Raw genomic sequence first — 18,597 nt, 5'->3', positions numbered from 1 at the left:
TCTGGGGACCCAGTTGAAGAAAATTGCTGATGCCCGCGACCCAGCGGAGCTGGGTATGAGAGGTTTCTGGGGGAGGGGCTCAGGGCTGGGGGTTGGGGTGCAGGAGGGGGTTAGGGCTCTGGGGGAGGGGTGCAGGCTCTGGGGTGGGACCAGGGATGGAGGGGTTGGGATGCAGGAAGGGCTTCTGGGTTTGGGGGGGGGGCTTAGGGCTGGGGCAGGTAGTTGGGGTACAGGAGGGGGGTCAGGGCTCTGAGCTGGGGGTGAAAGCTCTGGGGTGGGGCCAAGGGTGAGGAGTTTGGGGTGCAGGAAGGAACTCCGGGTTTGGGGGCTCAGGCCTGGGGCAGGGGATTGGGACGTGGGGTTGGGGTGCGGACTTACCTCCAGCAGCTCCAGGTCAGTGGTGCAGCCGGGGTGCACAGGCAGGCTTCCCTCCTCTCCTGGCACCGTGGACTGTGCTGCATCCTGGAAGCAGTCAGCAACAGGTCCGGCTCCTAGGCAGAAGCGCGACTCTCTCCTGCAGGCACTGTTTCCTTCCCCCACCCCCAGCTCCCATTGGCCAGTTTCCAGCCAATGGGCGTGCAGAGCGAGTGCTCAGGGCAGGGGCAGCACGCGGAGCCCCATGGCCCCCCGCCTAGAAGCCAGACCCGCTGCTGGCTGCTTCTGGGGTGCAGCGCGGTGTCAGAAAAGGTAGGCTGCCTTAGCTGGGCAGCACCTCTGATGGGACTTTTAACGTCGCAGTCAGCGGTGCTGACCAGAGCAAGGCAACCCAGTACTCGGTCGCGACCCACGGTTTGAAAAACACTGGGTTAGAGTTTGAAGGCCTCTCAGATTTTCAGGAAGTGTGTAAAACAGTGGCAACTTAGGATGTAAGTGTGAGGCATGGCGGGCAGCAGGGAAGAAGTCATTAAGCTGAGAATGTTTGGGGAAAAAAAAGAGCAGTGACCTCGTTGGTAGAACGAGGACATAATGAACAATAACAGTAGGGGCAAAGTTGTCCCTTTACATTTGTCCCTCTTTATATTTGATTGGTTTGGCCAGGGATAGTCAGTAGAGGGATTGAATAGGAAGGAAAGCTGTGTGAGCAGTGGCCAAGGAAGCTTTTTGGCTGCTGCATTCAGTATACTAAGCTTCTGAAGTATGGGGGGGAGAGGTGGGGTGTTTTTGAAATGAGAAATCAGGAGAGAAAAGCCTCTTCTGTGTAACATGTAACCATGCCCTACGAATTAGGAGTGCCCACCATGCACAGGTGCTGGAATTAGGAGTGTTAGGGGTGCTACCACACCCCCCAGCTTGAAGTGGTTTCCGTTATGAACAGGGTTTACAGTTTGGTTCAATGGCTCTCAGCTCCCCCACTATACAAATTGTTCCAGCACCCCTGCTACCATGTCTCTGTAATGAAGCTTGTGACTGTCGTGTGCCGTTCTTAAACTGTAGGTAATATTTTAAATGTGGCATTGACTTTACATTGCTGCATTAGATTAAACACCTACTACACATATTGGGTCACTTTATATGCTGGTTGAATTGACTGGCTGGAATTTTTTTTCCAATGGCTTTCAGAATGAGATTTCACTCACTCTGAAGACTCCTTTTAAAATCATTAGTCTCTGTTAAGAGATTAGAGGTTTGAAATATGTTCAGTAACCTAGCATAAAGGAAGAGGATCTTTTGTGTAAGATAAAAGGACATAATCAGCTGTCCAAGAGCTCTCTGTTACTATTTAGATTATTATAGGGGATTACTGTTTTAATAGAAAAATAGGCAAAAGGGCATCTCTCATGTTTCTCGGTTTTGTTCTGAAAACAGCAGATGGGTGTTTGAATTTTTTTTAACGCTTCTCAGCATTAAATACTAAACTTATGCAAAGAAACCAAAATTATAGCTGCAGAGATCTTGCAGTTGTAGCTCCCACGTTCTCCACTTAAATTACTTTTGTGAGATGAAAGTGTGTATGTGGGTGTGCTATATTTTTTATACAACATCGATTAGAAATATAATTGCAAAAATATGGTTTATAGATGGACTTTATGGAAAAGTGATGGAAAATCTGACAATCTTAATGCCAGTTACTGTGTTTGCTAAAAACAGATTTTTTTCAATTGTTCAGGACTTTATGCTGGAATTAAGTTTTTCCTTATTGATTTTATCTTCAAACGATGCCCAAGACTTCGAGCTAAGTATGATACTCCTTATATCATCTGGACAAATTTGCCTACAGATCCTCAACTCAAAGAAAGGTCTAATGCTACAGTGTCAAGACGGGTAAGTAAAGTTTCATGTTTTTACATATCAGGCAAAGTCCACTTCTTTTTTTTTTTTTTTTTTTTTTTTTTTTCTCCGCCCCCCCAGTGACTAGAGCACATTGAGGGAGGGGTAATTGTTACACCTAATTTCAGTGTTTACACTTCAATGGCAGTCTGACGTGTCTTTATTTTTAAATCCAGGGTCCCAATATTCATAAAGTGACTTGCTTTTTTGTGGACAAAGAATTTTCTTTTAGTTAAAACAAAAAAAAGGGTGGAGGGTTCGGGGGTTCTAATGTTTATAACCAGAAAAATTACTAAAAATAACATATAGGTATCCATATTAATCTGTATTTCCATAAGAAATTTGCTTACATCACAAGTAAAAACAAGGGTTTTTTTCCATATGCCAGAAGTGAATACTCAATGTGCTATTTCATAGATAGTAGGGTCAGAAGGGACCATTATGATCATCTAGTCTGACTTCCTGCACAACGCAGGCCACAGAATTTCACCCATCCACTCCTGCGAAAAACCTCTCATCTATGTCTGAGCTATTGAAGTCCTCAAATCGTAGTTTAAAGACTTCAAGGAGAAGAGAATGCTCCAGCAAGTGACCCGGGCCCCATGCTACAGAGGAAGGCGAAAAACCGCCAGGGCCTCTTCCAATCTGCCCTGGAGGAAAATTCCTTCCCGACCCCAAACATGGCGATCAGCTAAACCCTGAGTATATGGGCAAGATTCACCTGCCAGATACTACAGAAAATTCTTTCCTGGGTAACTCAGATCCCACCCCATCTAATATCCCATCACAGGCCATTAGGCCTATTTACCATGTGCTATTTGGGTTACCTAGATAAAGAATCACTGTGACACTTAAAAGTACCCATAGGATAATAAATAGTTTGTTTAATAGTTTAGTTTAATAAATGATTAATAGATGGTTGTAAGAATGCTAGATATAAGTAGTATGTCTTATAGAGATGGTTATAAGTGCTTCAGTAAAAAACATGGTAGATGAGTATAAACCCATGGTCATAAAGAGCCTTCAACATTTTGGGCTTTAACAATTGATTAACCATTTATTAAAACATTATTAACTCTTTTATAAACTATTGATACATGTACCATTAATATAAACTGCAATCTTATTCTGCTTTGTACATAATTACTAGCAGTACAGTTCTTGGAATAAGAAACAATAACTTTGCTGATTCATGAAGCAAGTTGGAGTGCAACATGCTTTTCCACAGAACACTGCCAAGCTCAGTAAAACTTTGCTGAAGATGTACTTACAAGGAATGCTTACAAGAAATAGAGCTAGATGGAAATATAGAATTTTATCTTAGAATTTTGTATAGTGCCCCTTACTGTAATATCTGAGTACTTTGACAATCATCTATAGCAGTGCTTCTCAACCTGTTTTCATTTGCAGACCCCTAAAAAATTTCAAATGGAGGTAACGCCCCTTTGGAAATCGTAGACATAGTTTGCGGACCTCCGGGTCTGCGGACCACAGTCTGATAATCACTTTTCTATGGTAATGACAACCTTTCACTGACCCCTTAGGCATAATCTACGGACCCTCATGCATCCACGGACCACAGATTGAGAACCACTGATTTATAGGACTATAATCAACCTTTAAAGAACAGTATTATCTCTTTTGTTATCTGAAAGATTTTTAAAATACTAGTTTTCTAAAAGTACAATATTTTCCAATAGATGTGATTCCTCCCCTGCCCCCCGCTTTCCCCACTTTGATAGTGTCTGGTTTCTAAATTAACCACTAGCACTCGTAGAGAGAGGCATTGTCAGGTTTAACAAACCTGGCTATGGATCCAATCTGTAAAATTACTGAATGAAACCAAAAGTGGTAGCCAACTTTATCCCAAACCCATCTACTCTCCACACAATCCTTAACTGGGGATAAAATGTTCATGACTCAAGACTTTTCTGAATCTCTGACAGGAGGACTCATGCTCTGTTTAAAAGTAGTGCTAACACTAAACCAGCTGCTTGCTCCTTAAGCAAGGGGCTGAGAATGAGGATATAATACAGTCCATGTACTACGAGTGTAAGACTTGCACTTTACCACTTTTTTATTCTTTCCTATCCTTTTCCACTGAGGCATCCTTGTACTACAATAACCCTAAAGGCAAGATGATAAATAGCCCATGTCTGCTTAGCTGTTTTGTAAAACTTGATTCAGTTTCAGTGCACAGATGTCATTCGTTTTGAATTTTTTCATCTTGTAGGGCTCAATACTGAGAGTACCATGAACTTACAGAGAAATCAGAAGCAGCAGAGGGTAGTCAACTCTTCCCAGGATTGTCTCTTTATAGATTAAGGGCTCAATCCTGCACCCACATGTCGGGCATGTGTGCATTACCCAGCTGGTGATGCATGTGGGTGATGAGAATGAGAATGGAGCCCTTCATATGTAATTTCTGTGAGAAATGCCAGCCTGTAGAACTGTGCATTGTGCTACCAGTCAAGACATAAGAAAATAAAGTGCAAGAAAGCTTTCCAAATTCAGCTGTGTGCTGCCTTGTCAGAATTCAGGCTTTGGGCTAGATCCACAAAGCGCCACAAGACTTGCAATGCCTAATTCTTAGGTGCCCTGCTTGCAGACAGAAGTCAGAGCCCTTACTTAGGTGCCTGAGCTCCCTTTACAATGCATGGGAAGAGTCATGCACTTGAGAAGGGGATTCTCAGAAGTCAGAAAACTGAGCGGGGAGCCACCTAAGTTAGCTTGTAGGAAATGCCAAGTCCCGCCCTCAAAGGGAGCTAGGCACCTAACTCTGGGGCAGAGGGAGATGACTGGTGGATAGAAAGCTGGGTAGATCGTTGGGCTCAACGGGTGGTGATCAACGGCTCGATGTCTAGTTGGCAGCCGGTATCAAGCGGAGTGCCCCAGGGGTCAGTTCTGGGGCCGTTTTTTTTCAACATCTTTATTAATGATCTGGATGATGGGATGAATTGCACCCTTAGCAAGTTCGCAGATGACACTAAACTGCGGGGAGAGGTAGATACGCTGGAGGGTAGGGATAGGGTCCAGAGTGACCTAGACAAATTGGAGGATTGGGCCAAAAGAAATTTGATGAGGTTCAACAAGGACAAGTGCAGAGTCCTGCACTTAGGAAGGAAGAATCCCTGCTATAGGCTGGGGACCGACTGGCTAAGCAGCAGTTCTGCAGAAAAGGACCTGGGGATTACAGTGGACGAGAAGCTGGATATGAGTCTGCAGTGTGCTCTCGTTGCCAAGAAAGCCAACGGCATGTTGGACTGTATTAGTAGGAGTATTGCCAGCAGATCAAGGGAAGTGATTATTCCCCTCTATTTGACACTGGTGATGCTACACCTGGAGTATTGTCCATTTTTGGTCCTCCCACTACAGACGGGATGTGGACAAATTGGAGAGAATCCAGTGGAGGGCAATGAAAATTATTAGGGAGCTGAGGCACATAACTTACAAGGAGAGGCTGAGGGAACTGGGGTTAGTCTACAGAAGAGAAGAGTGAGGGGGGATTTGATAGCAGCCTTCAACTACCTGAAGGGGGGTTCCAAAGAGGTTGGAGTTAGGCTGTTCTCAGTTGTGGCAGATGACAGAATAAGAAGCAATGGTCTCAAGTTGCAGTGTGGGAGGTCTAGGTTGGATATTAGGAAACATTATTTCACTAGGGAGGTGGTGGAACCTCCATCCTTAGAGGTTTTTAAGGCCCGGCTTGAGAAAGCCTTGGCTGGGATGATTTAGTTGGTGTTGGTCCTCCTTTGAGCAGGGGATTGGACTAGATGACCTCCTGAGGTCTCTTCCAACCCTAATATTCTATGACTCCCTGCGCTCGGGATTCCCAGCTATGAATCCTCTCCTTGAGTTAGGCACCTAAGCCAGGTCAGCCCTTTCTGGCAAAAAATGAGAGAGAGGTCCCCTGTAGCCAGTAGCCCAGTGGTTAGAGTTCTCACCTAGGATGTGGGAGAGTCAGGTTCAGTTTCTTGCTCCAAATCTGACTGAGTGGGGATTTGAACTTGTGTTCCGTATGCTGGGGGAGTACTCCAAACCAGTGGGCTACTGGATATTAATCATGAACCCCGCAGCTAGCCACAAAAATTCCCGATATGTGCATCCCCGGCTGTCTTTTGTGTGTGGCCTGTGCTCTGAGCAGGCCCCTTGGATTGGGTTCTGCAGGTGAACTAGGAGAGGGAATGCCTCGTTTGAGAATCCCACCTGGACTAGGATTCAGAGCAGTTCGGCGGCATCAGGACTTAAGCAGTTTTGCAGATGCCTACTAGGGTTAGGCGACAGCTGAGTAGGGGTTTCAAGGATCAAAGGGGGTACCTAAATGTTGGATTTAGGTGCCTAAAGTGGCTGTTAGCTGCCTAAGTCGCTTTGTGGATCTCGCCCTTTATTATGGGGCAGCATCCAATGACTTAAGAGCTTTGTTTGAAAGTTGATTTTGCTTTAGAACATGATGTTTGAGAAATCTCCATTCCTATCATCAGTGTTCAATAATAACCATGCCAGTTTTAAGAGTGTTAGCCTGGGAAATTCAGATCAGCTTCCAAAGTTGGAAGGCCAGCCCACCCTAAGATAATATGAATAAATTAAAATGGTGTGCTCTAACCACTGATAACTTGTTTTAAATTGCATTCATTGTGTGCAATTTCTTGGTATGTGAGTAAGATCTTGCAGCTTCATTCAATTTATGTTTTATTCTGTATATGATACTGTTAAATAGATTTCACTTTTTTTCTTTTGTCACTGTCACATTTGTGTTTGTTGTTTCTTTTCCTGCTAGCTGTCAGGGCATGAAAAGGTATGGATCTTAGTGTGGAAAACTTTCTTTCAATTTGGGCATTTGTGTTCATAATGAGCCGATGCTGTTTTGTGTGTGCTTTTAATGTTTGCTTTTTTTGTTCTTTATTTAGACTGAGTGTTCTGGGTTTGGTTTTTATGTCTCAAAGACAAATCTTAAATACTGCTACTGGTTATATATTAACTGGACGTGGGGAAGTTCCCCCTAGCAAATTAATTTGGGTTGTGTGCAGTGACATATCCACATCTAATCTGATGTACTCCTTGGTGTGCAGAGACTGTATTTAAATACAGATGCCTCTTGCAGAATGTTTTTGGAGGCATGAGACAGCATCTGTCTAAAGAATAAAATTGCAGTGAACCAATACCCCTTAAAAATTATCTTCAGATGGGATATTAGTGCATTATGGTATAGCAAGAATACTATGGTATTGTACCAAGTCCAATTTGTGCTGGGGACAGTAAGAATGCTATTCAAGGTTATTTTTAGCTATCCTTTTTAATTTGATTTTAAATGAAAGTTAAAATTAATAATTAACTAATCATTTAAAGAGTGCAATTAAATATTGCTGTTCAAATTAATCCAATTTATTTCCCTGCAGGTTCAAACAGCATCATCGAGAAGTTATGTGGGCTCAGGTGCCCCAGCTGGAGTAAACAAAGATGAAGACAGTAGTCGTTTTCATACCACCAAAAGAGGCAATTTCTATGAAGTCTTTAACCTATCAGAAAATGAGCGTCCTTTGGCAGGTATTTGTACAGATATTAAGGTTACAGTCGTGGGAAAAATTAACTCTTTTGAACTAGTCAGACATGTAATTTGAAGTCTGGGCCCTTGTCTGCATATCCCAGCACTATTTAGAAATGAACTGTATTGTAATATTATCTACTCTAAACTGGTATAGACGGGAGATCAAGTTAATCTTTTATCCATAAGATTCTCTGAAAGAACCCAGTGCTCACAGCCTGGCTTGTCTCTTCCCCCCTATCAAATTTGTATTACCACAAAAGATGCTTAGTCAGCTCAGAGGAAGTAATTTAACCCATTCTTTGAAACAAATATTTTCACGTTTGGCTATAGAGCAAAAGCTTTGCAATCACAACATACATGAAGCTTCATTTGCAGAATATGCTGCTTTTTATAGGAGAACTGTCTAATTGATGGGGAGCCATCTCTCTGATTTTAAAACTTGTATCTTTCTTTCTTTCCTAAAACTCTTTCCTTGACACATTTGATTTTGTGTGTTGTATTTTCTGGTAGTATGTGAAAATGGTTGGCGCTGCTGCTTGATTAACAGAGACAAGAAGATGCCCACAGACTACATTAGGAATGGGGTTCTTTATGTTACAGAAAAGTAAGTCATTGGCACTTGGCAGTACATTGTTTGGGAAGGGAGGACAGGGGAAGAAACTTATTGGGAACTCATTTTCTTTTGTAAATACAGTTAAACAATGAAATGCAAATTTAAATGTAATCCTATAGGAAAAGCTTTTAACTACCTAGCCTCCTGACATTTGGATATACAATGTTTTTTCATAATACTAAACATATAGAGAAACTGTACAGGGTAAGGACAGTTGGAAATTGGAGCATGGTAGGATTTAACAAATGCATTAGGTGTCCGAAATGTTTGTAGATGAGGAAACCGTAGCATCAGTGTTTAGTATGTTAGTGCTTGTTACGGTGAACGGGACAACTAAATTATGAAAATTTAAAGCACTAGCTACTTTTATTAAGTGCGGTACAAATGGTTGCTCATTATAGTTTAGCAAATGTTCTGTGTTTTGCTGTGTATTTTGAGTGCTGTGTACACCCCATTAAAAATGAATGTATGGCTTCTTTAAAAACAAAAAACACAGTTGAGTAAGTTAAGTTTTGGTTTCAAGATCAAAACCGTTTTCTCCGCACACACTGAATGGGTATTACCAATGCTGTTTGGGATCTTAAACTGAAATTCCTTCAGTGTATTAGAACCTCGTGGAACTAAACCTAGGTTATCTGTATACTGTGCCCTCTAGTGATGGAAATAATTCTTCTAACATCTAGAATTTCAAGCATTATTTTAGCACATCTTCAGGTTTGTCTGCATTACAGTAGTGTGCAGCTAAGTCCAACTTTTCATTAGTTTTCACTTGGAAGGGGAGGAGGTTATATGGATTTAGTGGGTTTTTTTAACTTTCAATACAGTGGCCTACTTTTGCTGTCATTTAAGATTTGTATGTTTCTTCTCATTACATAGACTTTCACTGTAAGAATATGAGTATGAACTATTTGTGCATGGAGTAGGTTACTGATCCTTCAGAGGAATTAGATGTTCAACTGATGGAATTTATGAAAGTTTTTGATTTAACATAAAATCATAATTGGAAATTACGTTTTTCACACAATTCCTTGCAAAGCTGTTTTTAATTTAGAGAATTTCAAAGCTCTTTGGAAGAAGGCAGAATTTTAAGAGTTTTGGTTTTCAGATTATTGTACCAAATAAACACTTCCCCCCCTTTGTCTTCAGTTACTTATGCTTTGAAAGCTCCAAATCTGGCTCTTCTAAGAGAAATAAAGTTATTAAACTAACGGAGATAACAGATATTCAGAAGGTATGTGTCTGTTTTGTTGAGTGTATAGTAATTTGGGAAGTTCACTTTTTCTGTTCCATTGCTAATTTTACTTTGTTTTCAAGGAGTGTATATTTAAGAATCAGACGGTGGGGTTTTAGATTTTATAATGCAAGTAGATATGCAATCATCTGAGCAAAGGTGACAAATTCATAAAACTATTTAACTGAATGTTGGGGTTTTCCTAATGCAAAATTGGGGTGAATGTGAAATAATGCAAAGCAACTTGAGTCTTCCAGCAAAAGATGTTTACAGGAGTATATGGCGTGCTTTGAACTCACAATAGCTCAAATGCAAACATTAGGGTTTTTTTCTGGTGATTCCTCTGGTAATAGTCTTTTCCTATTGAAGACTGATTATAATATAAAAGTAAGTTGGAAACTGGGTTCTTCTAGTTCAGTTTCCTGAAATCCTCATTCCTCCCTATTTGATTTCATGGAATTAAAGGCCAGAAGTGACAATTAGATCAACTAGTCAGACCCTTTATATATCACGGGCCATTAAATTTCATCCCCTGTTTTGAGCCTGATAACGTGGGTTAAACTAAAGCATTTCAATCTTTGGGAAAGTAAATTTTTGTGCACCAGAGAACAGGAGAGACTGAGGTGTCCCCATGCCAGGCCTGTGGCCCCTGAAGTGGCAGGGAATTGATTAGGTGGGATATACCCAGGTTACCTTTCACTTCCTTCTCAATCTGTCCCTCCAGAATTGAACTTCTTTCCTCCTGAGGCCTCTTTATCGCTACTGACAGGTGAACTGCCCTTTCCATCTCAAACTCTCAGCCTCTGTTATGCTTGACTCTCTCTTCTGTCTCTTAGTATGTCATCACAGTAACTTTGCCACCAAAATTTTACCCTTTTCCTGCTCTCTTAAAATCGTGATCCACGCCAAATCCCTGTCCTATGGATTACTGTATCCTGCTTCTCACTTCACCCCCTCCACTCCATCCAGAATGCGGCTCCGTACCCTTCTTCCCCTTGATTTCAAATCTTTGTCCAGCCTCTCATACATACAGCTATCTCCAGTATTTTGTCTAAGTATTCTTTTCCTCTCCTTTAAATACTTCCTTAAATCCTGTTTCTTAAATCCAGTAATCTCTCTCCTCTGCCCTCTTTCATACTGATCCAACAGTGACAAAGATGCTCTCCAGCTCTCGTCATTAAGAATGAGGGTTTAATCTCATGTGGGGCCTTTAGGTGGTAGGAAATAAGAGACTGAAAACTGAACAATCCCACAAAAAACATGCCACAGAAGAAACTTACATTCTTGAATATTATTGCTGGCACTTCCTTTTGCTTGGCTTTGGTTTCTATTCAAGCGGTCCACTCTTGCTACAGTACTTACGAAAGGCAGCGTACAGTACATTGTTGGATTTTCAGTGTACTGCATTTGCGTGATGAGAGTTCTTTAGCCCAATAGGAAGCTATGATTCCTGCCATGATTTCCGTACCTCTGAATTGTCACTTATCTATATTTCACCTTAATCATATCAGTTTGTGAACTCCTTAATGCACTTGCCGAGGCAGACCTCCACCAATGATCTTAGAACAAGCTGTGCACAAACATGTTAAAAGTACAAGGAAAACTTATTGCATTGATATATTTGGCTTAAGTTAGGACCAACTTAAGCCAAATATACCAGCCACATCTGACACTTTTAAACAGTATAAGTAGGCAGCTTTTAGGCAAGCTTCAGAGGTGGGTGGGAGGATCCACAGTAGACAGGTTACATCACATTCTCTTTCATGCCCCTTTGTAATTGTTCAGCCTGTAAAGTATCTTCGTTTGTTTTTTGTAGTACAAAGTGCTCTCTGTTCTCCCAGGATCAGGGATGGGTATTGCAGTATCAACACCAGCTACACAAAAAGTAAGTAGCCTGCTCTGTCCGTATTGCTGCACTGCACCCTCATGTGCTCAGGGATCCTATTCTGTTTTAATAGCAACATAAATGCCCTCCATTTCTTTATAGCTTGTGTCGGGGGGGTGCGCGTTTAAATTTTTTGCTCTCACTCTGCTATATTTTATTCAGTTTAATATATTTTGGAAGCTGAGTATATCTATTATATAGTATAGTTGACATTGTTTTAAAATGGATTTACTTCATCCCCTCACCTGTGGTGCCCACAGCTTTCTTACTCCAAACTTAAATTGACCATTTTCTTACCAACCTTCTTCATGGCAACCATAGGAGCTGTTAGTAACACTGCTGCAAACATGTTAGAAACTGGAGGCCACATTCTCTGTATATAGTGTGCCTTGGGGTAACAGTGTCCACAATGCACCTGAAGAGCAGTATAATTGGGGTAGTTTGAAGGCCAATATGATTTTGACAGGTCCTCCAAAGCGTGGCTGAAATCCACCAAGTTTTCCAGCTTCAGTCATGTTGTGACTTTCCAAGAACCTATAAACTTAAAAAGTCATGAACGTTATTTAGTTTTTAATAAGCATTTCAGGTTTACAAAAAGCCATTTTAATAAGCAGGGAAATATTACTGAACCTTGATAACTAATCAAACTACTTCCTTGTAAAGAGGTTCCTTCTGATTCATATGCTAGTTAGTGTGCTGAGCCTGGGCATGCATTTGAAAATTATTTTTTTTTAAAGATAATTTTAATAGACAACTAATTACTCAGGATGTTTAAATTGGAAATCTAGTGATCTAAAACTGTGTGCCACTGCACCATTTTAGAAATCCTAAGACTATCTTAAAAAAGCTCTGTCTCTGGTTATCAGGAAGGCTTTATAGGTCCCAAACAGTTGGAAAGTGAAATAGAACAATTGGTATAGAACATCTGTGAACATTCTGTGCAAATGATAGTTGTGATCCAGTGCACTAGCAGAGGAAAATGGGAGATAGAAATGGAATACCTGGGGGAGCTTTTCTTAGGAATCGAACACTGAACGGATTCTTAAACTTTTAGGAAAAAGCCCCTTATAACTTCCATTCGAATCCTGTTTGTTTCACTGGACCAAAAAAACCTAAAAATCTAATATAGGCTTATTAAAAAGGAAGGGGGGAGAAGGGTGTTAATTTGAAAGAACCTGGTCAGACTTTTTTCTAAAGACTTCAGGAAACTTTCTGATTTCCTTTAGCCTATAGTTTGGTTTCATTTTTTTGTTGTGTTTTGTTTTTGTCTTGTAGCCATTAGTGTTTGGTGCCATGGTACACAGAGATGAAGCTTTTGAGACCATTTTCAACCAGTATGTGAAAATAATCTCTGCAGCATCGAACAGTGAAAGCTAGTGTCTTATCTTCAGACGATCTAGAGGAGACTTTATTTTACAACTTGGTAGTGAATAATTGAACATCCTCATCTATTTTGCAATAATTTTTCCTGTCACATGGTTTATAGTCTGTCTGTTACATGAATCAAGTGTATTTTATATATGCCTTCATGTTTGTTTTTAAGGTTTTTGTAAAAAAACAGTGAAAGTGCTATCATCACTATTAGCCTTGCACATTAAGCACTTTTAATGTTTATTTACTGACATTAAAAGCTAGGACGATACTTGGAGAACTGCCTAAATATCAGACACTGGGACAGATTCATCCCTTGGGTACCTCCATTGATATCATCAGGGATTAATTTTGCCCACTGTCTGTTGTTTTTGCATGAGTAGAAACACATTACAATAGTCTGGTGTATGTTTCTTGAGTACAACAATCACCGAATTGGGTACTTTATCAAACCAGTATCAACACCTACGAAATATCACTATTAGCTGGTAAGAATATTGATATTAAGGCAATTTTTCTTGCTGATTTCTGTATTATAAAAGGGTTTATTTTTGAACAGTTTGACCTGATTCAATTTTTGGTGCATACATAGTTTCAAATTCCTTGTACAGTGAATTCAGCATTACAAAGCAGAAGGAAATGTTTGGAACCTTACCTTCCTTTTCTGATCAACCCAAGTGGAAGAAAAGAACTACTTGTTTTTTGAGGGCATCAAAACTTTGTTCATAAAATGTTAGGCAACATATCTTTGTATTCCTATTGATATTTGTCATGGAAGGGCTCAATAATTGTACTTGTACATATAATGTAGCAAGATGCACGTACGTTCATGCAAAAAGATTTAATGAGCATCTTTTTCTGATGCGGGGGGAAGTTGGGAATAATTACACCCAAGCAAAACTTGAGATCAGCTTTGTATGTTATATATTCATTTATATTTGGGATTGTGGGGGCGGGGAGGGTTTGCGAGAATCCCTTACAACAGAAATGTCAGGATAATGTAACAAATGAAGACATTATTTCCAGAAGAAATTATTCTATTTTGAGCTCCCCTTTCTTTATTCCATTTTTCCAACAATAGAACCTGACTTTGTCAAATGGAGCAGTGACACTGTGCCTGCCTTCTCCATAGTTTTTCTCTATTGAGGGGCAACGCATATAATAATATTGGTCTTACTTTAAATTTTGAAAGCTTGGCATATTCCATGTAATATAAAGCCCATCTGAGAGTTTAGGATTTCATTTGCATTCTCCTAAAGGCACAGCAGAATGTATACTAGCTCCCCAGTATATTTTCTCCCTACTGCACTTTTGAATTTAGTAGTATTTTTATTTCACAAACTTTCCCATAAGACAGATCAAGAAGATAATTCTGTTAGCCGATCTAAAAAGTGTTGATTTTAAAGTCAATACACTTCTTAGCCATGTTTTCTATTTAAACAAGTTTTATGGGACATCATTACACAGAAGATCTTTAAACAAACTCCAGGGTTACATTCAGTTAAGGATAACAACAATACAAAGATCCAGGGAAAAATGGCACTCTGAAACTGTAGAAACCTATTTGAAGTGGCAGTGAAGATAATGTTAATATTAATATGAATAGTTAATGACAGTATTTCTCCATATTGTATTTAAAGTTCATGTGCATTGGGACTCACGCAATTGAATATTTAAGGCACAAAGTTGTTCATGTTAAAGCTCTGTGCTGTATAAATATGTAGCACAATCCATCTTAAATAATTTAAAATTAATATCCATGCACTGAGTTCAGGAAATCACTTAATCATGTATTCAAATGTCCTGAATAGTTATGGACCTCAGCACATGCTTAAATACAGTACGAGAGGGATATTTTCCTGAACCAGGGCCTTGAAAGTTTAGAGTATAATTTAAATTGGTAGGTGATCCAATTACCCACTGTATAACAGGGATGTTAACCAAATATCATTTTGAAGCTACTTTCATTTGGCAAATAGATATTCATTTGGCATATACAGGCTTATATTTAAGTAAAACTATTACTTTTAATTTTGAAGATTTTTTTTAAAAAGCAATTTGATTTAAAGAGAAGAAATTGTCATTTATACAACAGCAATTTATTATATAGTTAGACTTTTATAAAGCCTCCTTTAAGCATCAAAGTGGCAGATGAATTACAATAAGTGGCGAATAAATAAGCATTAATATAGCTTAATGTTATGTACAACTTAGTCATATTCATAGTTCATTCAGTTTGTCTTAAAATCCCTTGGGTGTTTGTGAGGTTGTCATTTTTTGAAGAAACAGAAGATTATATTTTTTACAGAGCAAGTGGTTTTTCTTATTTTTGTATCATTTTCACGTGTAATTTTTACCTTCACTCTGATCATAAGGCAGTGGTTTTAGTGTAATTGCTGGTAACTGCACTTATTACCCCCAAACCCTCCCCCCCCCCCCGACTGACTGACTAGTATGTAAAATTGTCCTATATTTTGGTTCCTGAAAGACGAAAATATTGTTGTGTTGATGATGCCAGGACAATTAACAAGACTCATTTTTAAAGAAATAGTAAATCATTTGCCATCTTCCCAGACTTAGAATCCTCCTACAGAAAATATACTTTTTTAAAACTTTAGTTTGGTCAACAAAGATAACCGTCCTACTAATACTGATTTGTCCTTTAAAATTAATCTGCACTTTAACAATATGTATTTTAAAAAAAATTGTTAAAGCAGTAAACTTATTGCAAACTACAATGCAACATTGGTTCATGCTGATAAAAATAAAATGAACTGGATTTTTTTAAAGAGTAAAATGTGTAATATAACTGATTAAAGATTCATGTATATATTTTGCAAAGTTCACTTTACATTAGGTTATATGAATTACTGCAGAGTAACTGCTCTCATGTTACATAATTAAAGGCACTAAACAATAACTTCAGTGCTCTTACTTGTGAGTATTGCTACACTTTTGTTTCTCCTGGGTCCTGAAATGCTGGGAGGCAGTGACAAATACATAATTTACTTGTGTAATTGCACTGAGGTTAATAATTTAAAATTTACCTTCCTGCATACAATATGCAGTATAGTCTTCTTTTGATTCAAGATTGAGTGGTGCCACTTAATGTAAAGTGTTACTTTTTGACAGCAAAAAGTGATGTTTTTGCCATACTATTGTTCATTTGCTGTCATTTGTTGTAATTCTGTTGATGTATGTGGTTTATTGTTGGATCATTCACATTTAATTGGTTTAACTTCTTTCCTAGAAGTGTAGTGGTTAGTTTGAGTTCCTTTCAAGAAAAAAAGGGAGATGAAAACTTACCACATTTATTATTCATCAGTGACCATTTAAATACAAATTCCTGATGAAAAGTTCAGATACAACATCATGTTTTTCTGTACTTTATCACTCTTGTGAGGTCAGATTGACTATAAATGAGCTACTTATAAGTGGCAACATTGCACAAAAAGCCAGCAGCAAAACCTTATTACTGTCCATGCAGACCAAGAGAGAAGATATTTTACGTGAGAGTTAAGAGGTGAACGTGTGTACATTTTTTTTTTTTTGGCAACTTAAACTCCTGCAAAGAAAACTGGTAGTTTTTATCGAATTCTGTAAATTTTGTCTGATATTTAATTTCTATTACTAATCACTGAAATAGAATGGATGTTAAAATAGTTTTTATGTCTGAAGTTTGTCTATTTTGAAGTTGTAAATAATTATGCATTGGCAGTGTAACTTTTGTTCAACAAAAGACTTACACTGTGTGAAGAATTGAAATAATGAAACAATTTGCCTGTACATTTTTTAAGAATCTTGTTTGTTTAAAAAAAGTATTGTATAAATTATAATTTTTATTTAAATAAACCTACAAATGCTTTGTGCTAACAGGTATTTTTTAACAACTTTTCATCCTTCAGATAGTGCGAACATAGTCTTTCTTTATTTCCACAGACTAAGGTTAGTAAAAATTATTTTTTTGGTATGTTTATAACGCCATCAAGAAGATCAAATAGGTAACAGGTTTTTATAAGTAGCAGTTTTATCTGCTGTTGCTTGAATTTTTACATCCACAAACCATTATTGAATTAGCTCATATGACTTGTTTGAGATTAAAAAAAAAAAACAAAACATTTTTCTGTCTTCATGCTGTTCAGATTTTTTTTTCATACAAATTCTTTTTGCAGTGGTGGCCCTTAACATTTTCTGGTCTTACCTGAGAATATGATGTATTCCCTTCTACATGGCTGTATTTACTGTAAGAAACACCATGAATGTTACAATTGGCAAGAGTTCACAGCCCGCCCACTGTAGCTATCTATTGGTATGCATGTTTGTTTTTTAAAAGTATGGTCATTCAAAATGTTTGATAAAACACAACATGGGGAATTTTTTAAAAACTTTGCTAAACATTTGAAGTGTCTACATTATATTGCATTTAACACAAATGAATGTAAATGAGGAATAAATATTACCCATACATAATGCAAATTTCCCTAGTTTCTGGAAAGTCGCCTCCCTTACCACCACTCCTTTCCTTTTCTTCCCCTGCCCCCAAAAACTCTGTTCACAAAACAAAATTCACAACATTTTTCTGTTCTGATCCTTTATTAAGGGCTAAGTTCCAGTCCCTTGCTATAATCATACTAGCTGGATTTTTCCCAGGAGAGTTCCACAAGGCCTAATTGCACTTCCAGGTCAGGTTGTGCCATGGGCTGCAGTTACCCTACTACCTGTGTAAGGGGCGGGGGGGCGCTAGGAAATCCCATAATCACTGATCCAGTGGCACTCCTGCACCTGATTCATCCCCTGCACTGTTGTGGTTGAAGCTTCCATCAGATCATGCTTCTAGTGTCCATGGTGTTAAGAGACTTTTCACAGGTTCACTACATCCTGCGCCTCTTGTGCAGCAGCACTGCGCCGTTCCATGGCCTGTTGGGCGACACATGCCTCTGCAGCCAATTGATTGGTTTAGAAATACAAAATCAGAGGTTTTAGACTTCACAGATTAACTAGTCCAGCCATGTTGCTGTGCCACGACCATCCTCCTCGTTCATTTCACTCCATCATGATTTTTCTTTTAAATGAGTACATGTTGCTTCCTTTATTCGGATACCTTCTTATTCTAATAAAACAGCTGGCAATTTCCTGACTGAAATTTGTCAGTTCTAAAATTTTTTCTTTGAACATGCTCATGTCCCTTTTGTGTGTGTTTCCATGAGTGTTTGTGCAAAATGAGTTTTATTTGTACCAGTACTCAGAAAGTGAATTCTGATCGGCATGCTGGAGTCTGAGCCATGCACACTTAAATGTTTGAAGCAAACAAATGTTGATGAACATGTTCAGAATTTGGATTTCCAGTAGCAAGCTACTGAGTAAACAAAACTTGTGATTCTCAATCTTTCCTAAAATAAAATCATGAAAATTGTGATTGTTCTGACAGTCTGTGAAAGTGATTATATTCATTAAATGAATTGTTTATTACAGGTTATTCACACAACTCTAACTGGGCTGGGAAGAAAGCAAGTATGCCAGGTCTTACTTGTATAGCATCATAAATGTATTCTGTGTTTTAAATTAGGAAATAGGAAACCATGGTATACTGTGGTGCAGCATCCTTCAGGCTTCATGGGAACCTTCATGGCCTTTACATTAGTTTACACCAGAGTTGAATTTGGGTACTTTAAAATGACCTCTAGAGC

The 18,597-nt window shown here is 39.0% G+C and overlaps 1 protein-coding gene across 3 annotated transcripts in view; it reads left to right on the top strand.

Annotated features, from left to right (window-relative positions):
• The window catches only part of GRAMD4 (GRAM domain containing 4), a 133,271-nt gene extending 117,930 nt beyond the window's left edge, over positions 1-15,341 (top strand). The window contains exons 14-20 of one of the 3 annotated variants that reach the window (XM_074942410.1): positions 2,108-2,262; positions 7,043-7,060; positions 7,662-7,809; positions 8,321-8,414; positions 9,570-9,654; positions 11,471-11,539; positions 12,815-15,341. In XM_074942410.1, coding sequence (XP_074798511.1) covers positions 2,108-2,262; positions 7,043-7,060; positions 7,662-7,809; positions 8,321-8,414; positions 9,570-9,654; positions 11,471-11,539; positions 12,815-12,916 — 671 coding nt within the window. In that variant the 3' untranslated portion in view covers positions 12,917-15,341. The remainder of the gene's footprint in view (positions 1-2,107; positions 2,263-7,042; positions 7,061-7,661; positions 7,810-8,320; positions 8,415-9,569; positions 9,655-11,470; positions 11,540-12,814) is intronic. The other 2 variants (XM_074942411.1, XM_074942412.1) reach the window with 2 other exon arrangements.
• Positions 15,342-18,597: the final 3,256 nt, after the last annotated feature.

The sequence above is a fragment of the Natator depressus genome, chromosome 1, assembly GCF_965152275.1.
Source record: "Natator depressus isolate rNatDep1 chromosome 1, rNatDep2.hap1, whole genome shotgun sequence".
NCBI lineage: Eukaryota > Metazoa > Chordata > Testudines > Cheloniidae > Natator > Natator depressus.
The sequence above is the reverse complement of the archived record's forward strand: the minus strand, read 5'-3'. Positions and strand labels throughout refer to the sequence as shown.